At 48.6% G+C, this 11,824-nt stretch overlaps 1 protein-coding gene across 1 annotated transcript in view; it reads left to right on the forward strand.

Annotated features, from left to right (window-relative positions):
- The window catches only part of adam15 (ADAM metallopeptidase domain 15), a 39,060-nt gene that overhangs the window by 24,117 nt on the left and 3,119 nt on the right, over positions 1-11,824 (forward strand). The window contains exons 9-11 of the mRNA XM_038787085.1: positions 300-477; positions 983-1,075; positions 3,075-3,270. Coding sequence (XP_038643013.1) covers positions 300-477; positions 983-1,075; positions 3,075-3,270 — 467 coding nt within the window. The remainder of the gene's footprint in view (positions 1-299; positions 478-982; positions 1,076-3,074; positions 3,271-11,824) is intronic.

An 11,824-nucleotide genomic window follows, 5' to 3' on the forward strand; every position in this document is an offset into this window, starting at 1 on the left:
GACAACGATTGTCAGAAAAACCCTTCTGATTCACTAATGTGTACTTTAGGGAGGAAAATCTTTTGTCCTCTCTCTGGTCTGGCCTACACGTGACTCCAGACCCTCCACCCATAGCAATCTGGCCGACCTTTAACAGCCCCTCTGAGCGTGACGCTCAGTCCAAGGAGCCACTTGGCGATGGGCGGCAAATATTGCGCCTCGCCCAGCGAGAACTAGGTTCCTTCAATGAGTAATCCGGATTGTTTTGATCAAAAACGTGTTGACGCTCTCTCATCTCTCTCTCTCTCTCTCCCTCACAGCTTTCTCCCTGGGCAAGCCTTCAGCAGCTGCAGTCGCGATGACCTGGAGCGGAGCTTGAAGCACGGAGGGGCCATGTGTCTGTTCAACTTCCCAGCCTCGGAGCGGCTCTTCGGGGGCCAGCGCTGCGGTAACCTCTACGTGGAGGAGGACGAGGAGTGCGATTGCGGCCTGTCTGACGTGAGCACCTCGCGGAGAGTCTCCTGGACCAACCGCATGGAAACCACCCATGCCCGAGAGCGGGGAGGGGGATACGGCGGTCCTGGTTAATATTTATCACCGATTGCCACTGTTCTTGCATTCAGGCTTAAACGGTTTCTCCAGTTCCTCAAAGGTGGGGGTTGAAACGGTGATTTGAGCTTCTGAGGCCTTCGCGTCGCCGTGGCGACCGCGTTGGCCCCAAATCCCTTTCGCAGCTTTTGGAATGCCGGATTGCAATTCCTCAGGCCCCCGTATCGTCACGGCGACCGTGTAGGCCTCAAAGGCCTCGAGCGAATTTCCAAATGCCCGATCGGAATTTCTCAGGCCTTTGCATCGTCACGACGACCGTGTAGGCCCCAAAAGGCCTTTGGTAACTTTTGATCGCCTGATCGCATTTCTTCCAGCCTTCGTAATGACTGTCAAGGCCCCTAAAGCCTTTGGTGACTTACCACGTTTTCCCTTTCTCTCCCTCTCCTCATGTTAGGAGTGCGACGATCCCTGTTGTAATGCCACCAGCTGCAAACTGGTCCCAGGGGCAGAGTGCTCCTCTGAAGGTGCCTGCTGCTCCAACTGTAAGGTACGTGTGGGCGTTATTGTGCTCGATTCTGGGCCTAGTGGCTGGAGGGCGGCAGAATTGACCTCCAGAAAGTCGTTGATTGGGAGGCAGCAGATGAGGAGGTTTATTTTTGAATTCAAATTCGAATTCAACCATCGTGCGCGGTGAGATTTGAAGCTGAAATCCCAGAGCTTTGTCCAGGTATGTGGCTCACCAAATTGGTGACCGACTAGGCCACGGGGAAGCTAGCAGTTGAGGGGGTGGGTGGCGGGGGGAGGAGAGTGGGGGGGGGGAGGCAGGTTATTGTGGCATCAATGTATTTTTAAAAATAAATTTAGCGCACCAAATTATGTATTTTTTCCAATTAAGGGCCAATTTAGCACGGCCAATCCACCTACCCTGCACATCTTTGTATTGTGGGGGCGAAACCCACGCAGACACGGGGAGAATGTGCAAACTCCACACGGACATTGACCCAGAGCCGGGATCGAACCTGAGACCTCGGCGCCGTGAGGCAGCAATGCTAACCACTGTGCCACCGTGCCGCCATTTGTGGGATCAATGTACGTCAGCTGCTCCCCGCTCAACTACTTGTCGGCACAAGAGAAGGCCATTCAGCCCCTCAGGCCTGTTACCCCATTCAATTTGATCAGGGCTGATTTATATCTCCAGAGAATCCATAGATTTATGACAATGCAGAAGGAGGCCATTCAACCCATCGGGTCTCTCACTGACCCTTGCGAAAAAGCACTCTACTGAGGCCCAATCTGATGCCTGATCCCCGTAACCCCACCCAACCTGCACATCTTTGGACACAAAGGGACAATTTAGCACGGCCAATCCGCCTAACCTGCACATCTTTGGACACTAAGGGACAATTTAGCACGGTCAATCCTCCCAACCTGTACATCTTTGGACAATAAGGGACAATTTAGCACGGCCAATCTTCCTAACCTGCACATCTTTGGACACTAAGCGACAATTTAGCACGGCCAATCCACCTAACCTGCACATCTTTGGACAATAAGGGACAATTTAGCACGGCCAATCCACCAACCTTCACATCTTTGGACACTAAGGAACAATTTAGCGCGGTCAATCCACCTAACCTGCACATCTTTGGACAATAAGGGACAATTTAGCACGGCCAATCCACCTAACCTGCACATCTTTGGACACTAAGGGACAATTTAGCATGGCCAATCTTCCCAACCTGCACATCTTTGGTCACTAAGGGACAATTTAGCACGGCCAATCTTCCCAACCTGTACATCTTTGGACACTAAGCGGCAATTTAGCACGGCCAATCCACCTAACCTGCACATCTTTGGACACTAAGGGACAATTTAGCACGGCCAATCCACCCAACCTGCACATCTTTGTACACTAAGGGACAATTTAGCACGGCCAATCCACCTAACCTGTACATCTTTGGACACTAAGGGGCAATTTAGCACGGCCAATCCACCTAACCTGTACATCTTTGGACACTAAGGGACAATTTAGCACGGCCAATCCACCTAACCCGCACATGTTTGGACTGTGGGAAGAAACCGGAGCACCCGGAGGAAACCCGGGGAGAACATGTAGACTCCGCACAGGCAGTCGCCCGGGGCCGGAATCGAACCCGGAGTCCTGGCGGCGGGAGGCAGCGGCAACCATATCGCCCTGGTTCCGTAAGCCCAAAATCCCCTTGCCCAACAAAAGTCTATCCATCCGAGAGAGCAGAGGGGCCTCTTGGTTTAACGCTCCTCTCTCGCAAGATGGCACCCCAGTGGGTGCAGGGGTCCCATGTTGGCCCGGAATGTGGACAGGGGTTTCTGGGGGGGGGGGGGGGGGGGACTTGAAACCGAAGGCCTTTCGACTCAGAGACGAGAAATTATTGGTAGATCCAATGCGGCTCGAGGGGATTCGGGGAAACCGCTTGTAGGCCGCACACGAAGACTTCAACTTGACCTCCAGAAAGGAGTCAAGGGTCAGATGTTAAACGAGGTGTTATTTCTTCACTTTGACCCGACAGCTTAAACATGCGGCGAGTGTTTGTCGGGCACCCCTTGGAGATTGCGACCTGCCTGAATACTGCACGGGTAACTCTCCCTACTGCCCCCCCAATGTCTTCCTCAAGAATGGCCACACCTGTGACAAGGACAGGGCCTACTGCTACAATGGAGCCTGCCTCACCTTCGAGCAGCAATGCCAGGTTCTGTGGGGCCCAGGTGAGCACAGCATCTGATACTTTTCAACGCCCCTCCTCCCTATCTCTGTAACCTCCTCCTGTCCCTACACCTCCTCCCTATCTCTGTAACCTCCTCCAGTCCCTACACCCCCTCCCTATCTCTGTAACCTCCTCCAGTCCCTACACCCCCTCCCTATCTCTGTAACCTCCTCCAGTCCCTACACCCACTCCCTATCTCTGTAACCTCCTCCAGCCCCTGCACCCCCTCCCTATCTCTGTAACCTCCTCCAGTCCCTACACCCCCTCCCTGTAACCTCCTCTAGCCCCGACACCCCTCCCTATCTCAGTAACCTCCTCGAGCCCCAACACCCCCTCCCTATCTCTGTAACCTCCTTCTGTCCCTACAGCCCCTCCCTATCTCTGTAACCTCCTCCAGCCCCCTACACACCCTCCCTATCTGTAACCTCCTCCAGCCCCCACACCCCCTCCCGATCTCTGTAACCGCCTCCAGTCCCTATACCCTCCCTATCTCTGTAACCTCCTCCAGCTCCTATACCCTCCCTATCTCTGTAAACTCCTCCAGCTCCTACATCCCACCCTACCTCTCTCAAAATTATAAAACGGACAACTTTTGCATCACCTTGTGTTGTTAATGAGACAGTGGGTTATTGTGGCGAGTGAGAGAGTGGGTTATATTGACCAGTGAGGGAGTGGGTTATATTGACCAGTGAGAGTGGGTTATATTGACCAGTGAGAGTGGGTTATATTGACCAGTGAGGGAGTGGGTTATATTGACCAGTGAGAGTGTGGGTTATATTGACCAGTGAGGGAGTGGGTTATATTGACCAGTGAGAGAGTGGGTTATATTGACCAGTGAGAGTGGGTTATATTGACCAGTGAGAGTGGGTTATATTGACCAGTGAGAGTGGGTTATATTGACCAGTGAGAGTGGGTTATATTGACCAGTGAGGGAGTGGTTTATATTGACCAGTGAGGGAGTGGGTTATATTGACCAGTGAGGGAGTGGGTTATATTGACCAGTGAGGGAGTGGGTTATATTGACCAGTGAGAGTGGGTTATATTGACCAGTGAGGGAGTGGGTTATATTGACCAGTGAGAGAGTGGGTTATATTGACCAGTGAGGGAGTGGGTTATATTGACCAGTGAGAGAGTGGGTTATATTGACCAGTGAGGGAGTGGGTTATATTGACCAGTGAGAGTGGGTTATATTGACCAGTGAGGTAGTGGGTTATATTGACCAGTGAGGGAGTGGGATATAGTGACCAGTGAGGGAGTGGGTTATATTGACCAGTGAGGGAGTGGGTTATATTGACCAGTGAGAGAGTGGGTTATATTGACCAGTGAGGGAGTAGGTTATATTGACCAGTGAGGGAGTGGGTTATATTGACCAGTGAGGGAGTGGGTTATATTGACCAGTGAGGGAGTGGGTTATATTGACCAGTGAGAGTGGGTTATATTGACCAGTGAGGGAGTGGGTTATATTGACCAGTGAGAGTGGGTTATATTGACCAGTGAGAGTGGGTTATATTGACCAGTGAGAGAGTGGGTTATATTGACCAGTGAGAGAGTGGGTTATATTGACCAGTGAGGGAGTGGGTTATATTGACCAGTGAGAGTGGGTTATATTGACCAGTGAGAGAGTGGGTTATATTGACCAGTGAGGGAGTGGGTTATATTGACCAGTGAGAGAGTGGGTTATACTGGCCGATGAGGGAGTGGGTTATATTGACCAGTGAGAGTGGGTTATATTGACCAGTGAGAGAGTGGGTTATATTGACCAGTGTGGGAGTGGGTTATATTGACCAGTGAGGGAGTGGGTTATTGTGGCGAGTGAGAGAGTGGGTTATATTGACCAGTGAGAGAGTGGGTTATATTGACCAGTGAGAGAGTGGGTTATATTGACCAGTGAGGGAGTGGGTTATATTGACCAGTGAGAGTGGGTTATATTGACCAGTGAGGGAGTGGGTTATACTGGCCGGTGAGAGAGTGGGTTATAGTGACCAGTGAGGGAGTGGGTTATATTGACCAGTGAGAGTGGGTTATATTGACCAGTGAGAGTGGGTTATACTGGCCGGTGAGGGAGTGGGTTATATTGACCAGTGAGAGTGGGTTATATTGACCAGTGAGAGTGGGTTATATTGACCAGTGAGAGTGGGTTATATTGACCAGTGAGAGTGGGTTATATTGACCAGTGAGGGAGTGGGTTATATTGACCAGTGAGAGAGTGGGTTATATTGACCAGTGAGAGAGTGGGTTATATTGACCAGTGAGAGAGTGGTTATATTGACCAGTGAGAGAGTGGGTTATATTGACCAGTGAGAGTGGGTTATACTGACCAGTGAGAGAGTGGGTTATATTGACCAGTGAGAGTGGGTTATATTGACCAGTGAGAGTGGGTTATATTGACCAGTGAGGGAGTTGGTTATATTGACCAGTGAGGGAGTGGGTTATATTGACCAGTGAGGGAGTTGGTTTATATTGACCAGTGAGGGAGTGGGTTATATTGACCAGTGAGAGAGTGGGTTATATTGACCAGTGAGGGAGTGGGTTATATTGACCAGTTAGGAGTGGGTTATATGACCAGTGAGGGGGTTATATTGACCAGGAGAGGAGTGGTTATGTGACCAGTGAGAGAGTGGGTTATATTGACCAGTTAGAGTGGGTTATATTGACCAGTGAGGGTGTGGGTTATATTGACCAGTGAGGGAGTGGGTTATATTGACCAGTGAGAGAGTGGGTTATATTGACCAGTGAGAGAGTGGGTTATATTGACCAGTGAGAGTGGGTTATATTGACCAGTGAGAGTGGGTTATATTGACCAGTGAGGGAGTGGGTTATATTGACCAGTGAGAGGTGGTTATATTGACCAGTGAGAGTGGGTTATATTGACCAGTGAGAGAGTGGGTTATATTGACCAGTGAGAGAGTGGGTTATATTGACCAGTGAGGGAGTGGGTTATATTGACCAGTTAGAGTGGGTTATATTGACCAGTGAGAGAGTGGTTTATATTGACCAGTGAGAGAGTGGGTTATATTGACCAGTTAGAGTGGGTTATATTGACCAGTGAGGGTGTGGGTTATATTGACCAGTGAGGGAGTGGGTTATATTGACCAGTGAGAGAGTGGGTTATATTGACCAGTGAGGGAGTGGGTTATATTGACCAGTGAGGGAGTGGGTTATACTGGCCGGTGAGGGAGTGGGTTATATTGACCAGTGAGGGAGTGGGTTATATTGACCAGTGAGAGAGTGGGTTATATTGACCAGTGAGAGAGTGGGTTATATTGACCAGTGAGAGTGGGTTATATTGACCAGTGAGGGAGTGGGTTATATTGACCAGTGAGGGAGTGGGTTATATTGACCAGTGAGGGAGTGGGTTATATTGACCAGTGAGGGTGTGGGTTATATTGACCAGTGAGAGTGGGTTATATTGACCAGTGAGAGAGTGGGTTATATTGACCAGTGAGAGTGGGTTATATTGACCAGTGAGGGAGTGGGTTATATTGACCAGTGAGGGAGTGGGTTATTGTGGCGAGTGAGAGAGTGGGTTATATTGACCAGTGAGGGTGTGGGTTATATTGACCAGTGAGGGAGTGGGTTATATTGACCAGTGAGAGAGTGGGTTATATTGACCAGTGAGGGAGTGGGTTATATTGACCAGTGAGGGAGTGGGTTATACTGGCCGGTGAGGGAGTGGGTTATATTGACCAGTGAGAGAGTGGGTTATATTGACCAGTGAGAGAGTGGGTTATATTGACCAGTGAGGGAGTGGGTTATATTGACCAGTGAGAGAGTGGGTTATATTGACCAGTGAGAGTGGGTTATATTGACCAGTGAGGGGGTGGGTTATATTGACCAGTGAGGGAGTGGGTTATATTGACCAGTGAGGGTGTGGGTTATATTGACCAGTGAGAGTGGGTTATATTGACCAGTGAGAGAGTGGGTTATATTGACCAGTGAGAGAGTGGGTTATATTGACCAGTTAGAGTGGGTTATATTGACCAGTGAGGGTGTGGGTTATATTGACCAGTGAGGGAGTGGGTTATATTGACCAGTGAGAGAGTGGGTTATATTGACCAGTGAGGGAGTGGGTTATATTGACCAGTGAGAGTGGGTTATATTGACCAGTGAGAGTGGGTTATATTGACCAGTGAGGGTGGGTTATATTGACCAGTGAGAGTAGGGTTATATTGACCAGTGAGAGAGTGGGTTATACTGGCCGGTGAGGGAGTGGGTTATATTGACCAGTGAGAGAGTGGGTTATATTGACCAGTGAGAGAGTGGGTTATATTGACCAGTGAGAGTGGGTTATATTGACCAGTGAGGGAGTGGGTTATATTGACCAGTGAGGGTGTGGGTTATATTGACCAGTGAGAGTGGGTTATATTGACCAGTGAGAGAGTGGGTTATATTGACCAGTGAGAGTGGGTTATATTGACCAGTGAGGGAGTGGGTTATATTGACCAGTGAGGGAGTGGGTTATTGTGGCGAGTGAGAGAGTGGGTTATATTGACCAGTGAGAGAGTGGGTTATATTGACCAGTGAAGGAGTTGGTTATATTGACCAGTGAGGGAGTGGGTTATATTGACCAGTGAGGGTGTGGGTTATATTGACCAGTGAGGGAGTGGGTTATATTGACCAGTGAGGGAGTGGGTTATATTGACCAGTGAGGGTGTGGGTTATATTGACCAGTGAGAGTGGGTTATATTGACCAGTGAGAGAGTGGGTTATATTGACCAGTGAGAGTGGGTTATATTGACCAGTGAAGGAGTTGGTTATATTGACCAGTGAGGGAGTGGGTTATATTGACCAGTGAGGGTGTGGGTTATATTGACCAGTGAGGGAGTGGGTTATATTGACCAGTGAGAGAGTGGGTTATATTGACCAGTGAGGGAGTGGGTTATATTGACCAGTGAGGGAGTGGGTTATACTGGCCGGTGAGGGAGTGGGTTATATTGACCAGTGAGAGAGTGGGTTATATTGACCAGTGAGAGAGTGGGTTATATTGACCAGTGAGAGTGGGTTATATTGACCAGTGAGAGAGTGGGTTATATTGACCAGTGAGAGTGGGTTATATTGACCAGTGAGGGAGTGGGTTATATTGACCAGTGAGGGAGTGGGTTATTGTGGCGAGTGAGAGAGTGGGTTATATTGACCAGTGAGAGAGTGGGTTATATTGACCAGTGAAGGAGTTGGTTATATTGACCAGTGAGGGAGTGGGTTATATTGACCAGTGAGAGTGGGTTATATTGACCAGTGAGAGAGTGGGTTATATTGACCAGTGAGAGTGGGTTATATTGACAGTGAGAGAGTGGGTTATATTGACCAGTGAGAGTGGGTTATATTGACCAGTGAGAGTGGGTTATATTGACCAGTGAGAGGTGGTTATATTGACCAGTGAGAGTGGGTTATATTGACCAGTGAGGGAGTGGGTTATATTGACCAGTGAGGGAGTGGGTTATATTGACCAGTGAGGGAGTGGGTTATATGACCAGTGAGGGTGTGGTTATATTGACCAGTGAGAGTGGGTTATATTGACCAGTGAGAGAGTGGGTTATATTGACCAGTGAGAGTGGGTATATTGACCAGTGAAGGAGTTGGTTATATTGACCAGTGAGGGTGTGGGTTATATTACAGTGAGGGTGTGGGTTATATTGACCAGTGAGGGAGTGGGTTATATTGACCAGTGAGAGAGTGGGTTATATTGACCAGTGAGAGAGTGGGTTATATTGACCAGTGAGGGAGTGGGTTATACTGGCCGGTGAGGGAGTGGGTTATATTGACCAGTGAGAGAGTGGTTATATTGACCAGTGAGAGAGTGGGTTATATTGACCAGTGAGAGTGGGTTATATTGACCAGTGAGGGAGTGGGTTATATTGACCAGTGAGGGAGTGGGTTATATTGACCAGTGAGGGAGTGGGTTATATTGACCAGTGAGGGAGTGGGTTATATTGACCAGTGAGAGTGGGTTATATTGACCAGTGAGGGAGTGGGTTATATTGACCAGTGAGAGTGGGTTATATTGACCAGTGAGGGAGTGGGTTATATTGACCAGTGAGGGAGTGGGTTATTGTGGCGGAGTGAGGAGAGTGGGTTATATTGACCAGTGAGAGGTGGTTATACTGACCAGTGAGTGAGTGGGTTATATTGACCAGTGAGAGTGGGTTATATTGACCAGTGAGGGAGTGGGTTATATTGACCAGTGAGGGAGTGGGTTATATTGACCAGTTAGAGTGGGTTATATTGACCAGTGAGGGAGTGGGTTATATTGACAAGTGAGAGAGTGGGTTATATTGACCAGTGAGAGTGGGTTATATTGACCAGTGAGGGAGTGGTTATATTGACCAGTGAGGGAGTGGGTTATATTGACCAGTGAGAGTGGGTTATATTGACCAGTGAGGGAGTGGGTTATATTGACCAGTGAGAGTGGGTTATATTGACCAGTGAGGTAGTGGGTTATATTGACCAGTGAGGGAGTGGGTTATATTGACCAGTGAGAGGTGGTTATATTGACCAGTGAGAGAGTGGGTTATATTGACCAGTGAGGGTGGGTTATATTGACCAGTGAGAGAGTGGGTTATATTGACCAGTGAGAGTGTGTTATAGTTACCAGTGAGGGAGTGGGGTATATTGACCAGTGAGAGAGTGGGTTATATTGACCAGTGAGAGTGGGTTATATTGACCAGTGAGAGAGTGGGTTATATTGACCAGTGAGAGTGGGTTATATTGACCAGTGAGGGAGTGGGTTATATTGACCAGTGAGGGAGTGGGTTATTGTGGCGAGTGAGAGAGTGGGTTATATTGACCAGTGAGAGAGTGGGTTATATTGACCAGTGAAGGAGTTGGTTATATTGACCAGTGAGGGAGTGGGTTATATTGACCAGTGAGGGTGTGGGTTATATTGACCAGTGAGGGAGTGGGTTATATTGACCAGTGAGGGAGTGGGTTATATTGACCAGTGAGGGTGTGGGTTATATTGACCAGTGAGAGTGGGTTATATTGACCAGTGAGAGAGTGGGTTATATTGACCAGTGAGAGTGGGTTATATTGACCAGTGAAGGAGTTGGTTATATTGACCAGTGAGGGAGTGGGTTATATTGACCAGTGAGGGTGTGGGTTATATTGACCAGTGAGGGAGTGGGTTATATTGACCAGTGAGAGAGTGGGTTATATTGACCAGTGAGGGAGTGGGTTATATTGACCAGTGAGGGAGTGGGTTATACTGGCTGGTGAGGGAGTGGGTTTATATTGACCAGTGAGAGTGGGTTATATTGACCAGTGAGAGAGTGGGTTATATTGACCAGTGAGAGTGGGTTATATTGACCAGTGAGAGAGTGGGTTATATTGACCAGTGAGAGTGGGTTATATTGACCAGTGAGGGAGTGGGTTATATTGACCAGTGAGGGAGTGGGTTATTGTGGCGAGTGAGAGAGTGGGTTATATTGACCAGTGAGAGAGTGGGTTATATTGACCAGTGAAGGAGTTGGTTATATTGACCAGTGAGGGAGTGGGTTATATTGACCAGTGAGGGAGTGGGTTATATTGACCAGTGAGGGAGTGGGTTATATTGACCAGTGAGAGTGGGTTATATTGACCAGTGAGAGTGGGTTATATTGACCAGTGAGAGAGTGGGTTATATTGACCAGTGAGAGTGGGTTATATTGACCAGTGAGAGAGTGGGTTATATTGACCAGTGAGAGAGTGGGTTATATTGACCAGTGAGAGTGGGTTATATTGACCAGTGAGGGAGTGGGTTATATTGACCAGTGAGGGAGTGGGTTATATTGACCAGTGAGGGAGTGGGTTATATTGACCAGTGAGGGTGTGGGTTATATTGACCAGTGAGGGAGTGGGTTATATTGACCAGTGAGAGAGTGGGTTATATTGACCAGTGAGGGAGTGGGTTATATTGACCAGTGAGGGAGTGGGTTATACTGGCCGGTGAGGGAGTGGGTTATATTGACCAGTGAGAGAGTGGGTTATATTGACCAGTGAGAGAGTGGGTTATATTGACCAGTGAGAGTGGGTTATATTGACCAGTGAGGAGTGGGTTATATTGACCAGTGAGGGAGTGGGTTATATTGACCAGTGAGGGAGTGGGTTATATTGACCAGTGAGGGTGTGGGTTATATTGACCAGTGAGAGTGGGTTATATTGACCAGTGAGAGAGTGGGTTATATTGACCAGTGAGAGTGGGTTATATTGACCAGTGAGGGAGTGGGTTATATTGACCAGTGAGGGAGTGGGTTATTGTGGCGAGTGAGAGAGTGGGTTATATTGACCAGTGAGAGGTGGTTATACTGACCAGTGAGTGAGTGGGTTATATTGACCAGTGAGAGTGGGTTATATTGACCAGTGAGGGAGTGGGTTATATTGACCAGTGAGGGAGTGGGTTATATTGACCAGTTAGAGTGGGTTATATTGACCAGTGAGGGAGTGGGTTATATTGACAAGTGAGAGATGGGTTTATATTGACAGTGAGAGTGGGTTATATTGACCAGTGAGGGATGGGTTATATTGACCAGTGAGGGAGTGGGTTATATTGACCAGTGAGAGTGGTTTATTGACCAGTGGGG

This window comes from Scyliorhinus canicula, chromosome 30, assembly GCF_902713615.1.
Source record: "Scyliorhinus canicula chromosome 30, sScyCan1.1, whole genome shotgun sequence".
NCBI classification, from domain to species: domain Eukaryota; kingdom Metazoa; phylum Chordata; class Chondrichthyes; order Carcharhiniformes; family Scyliorhinidae; genus Scyliorhinus; species Scyliorhinus canicula.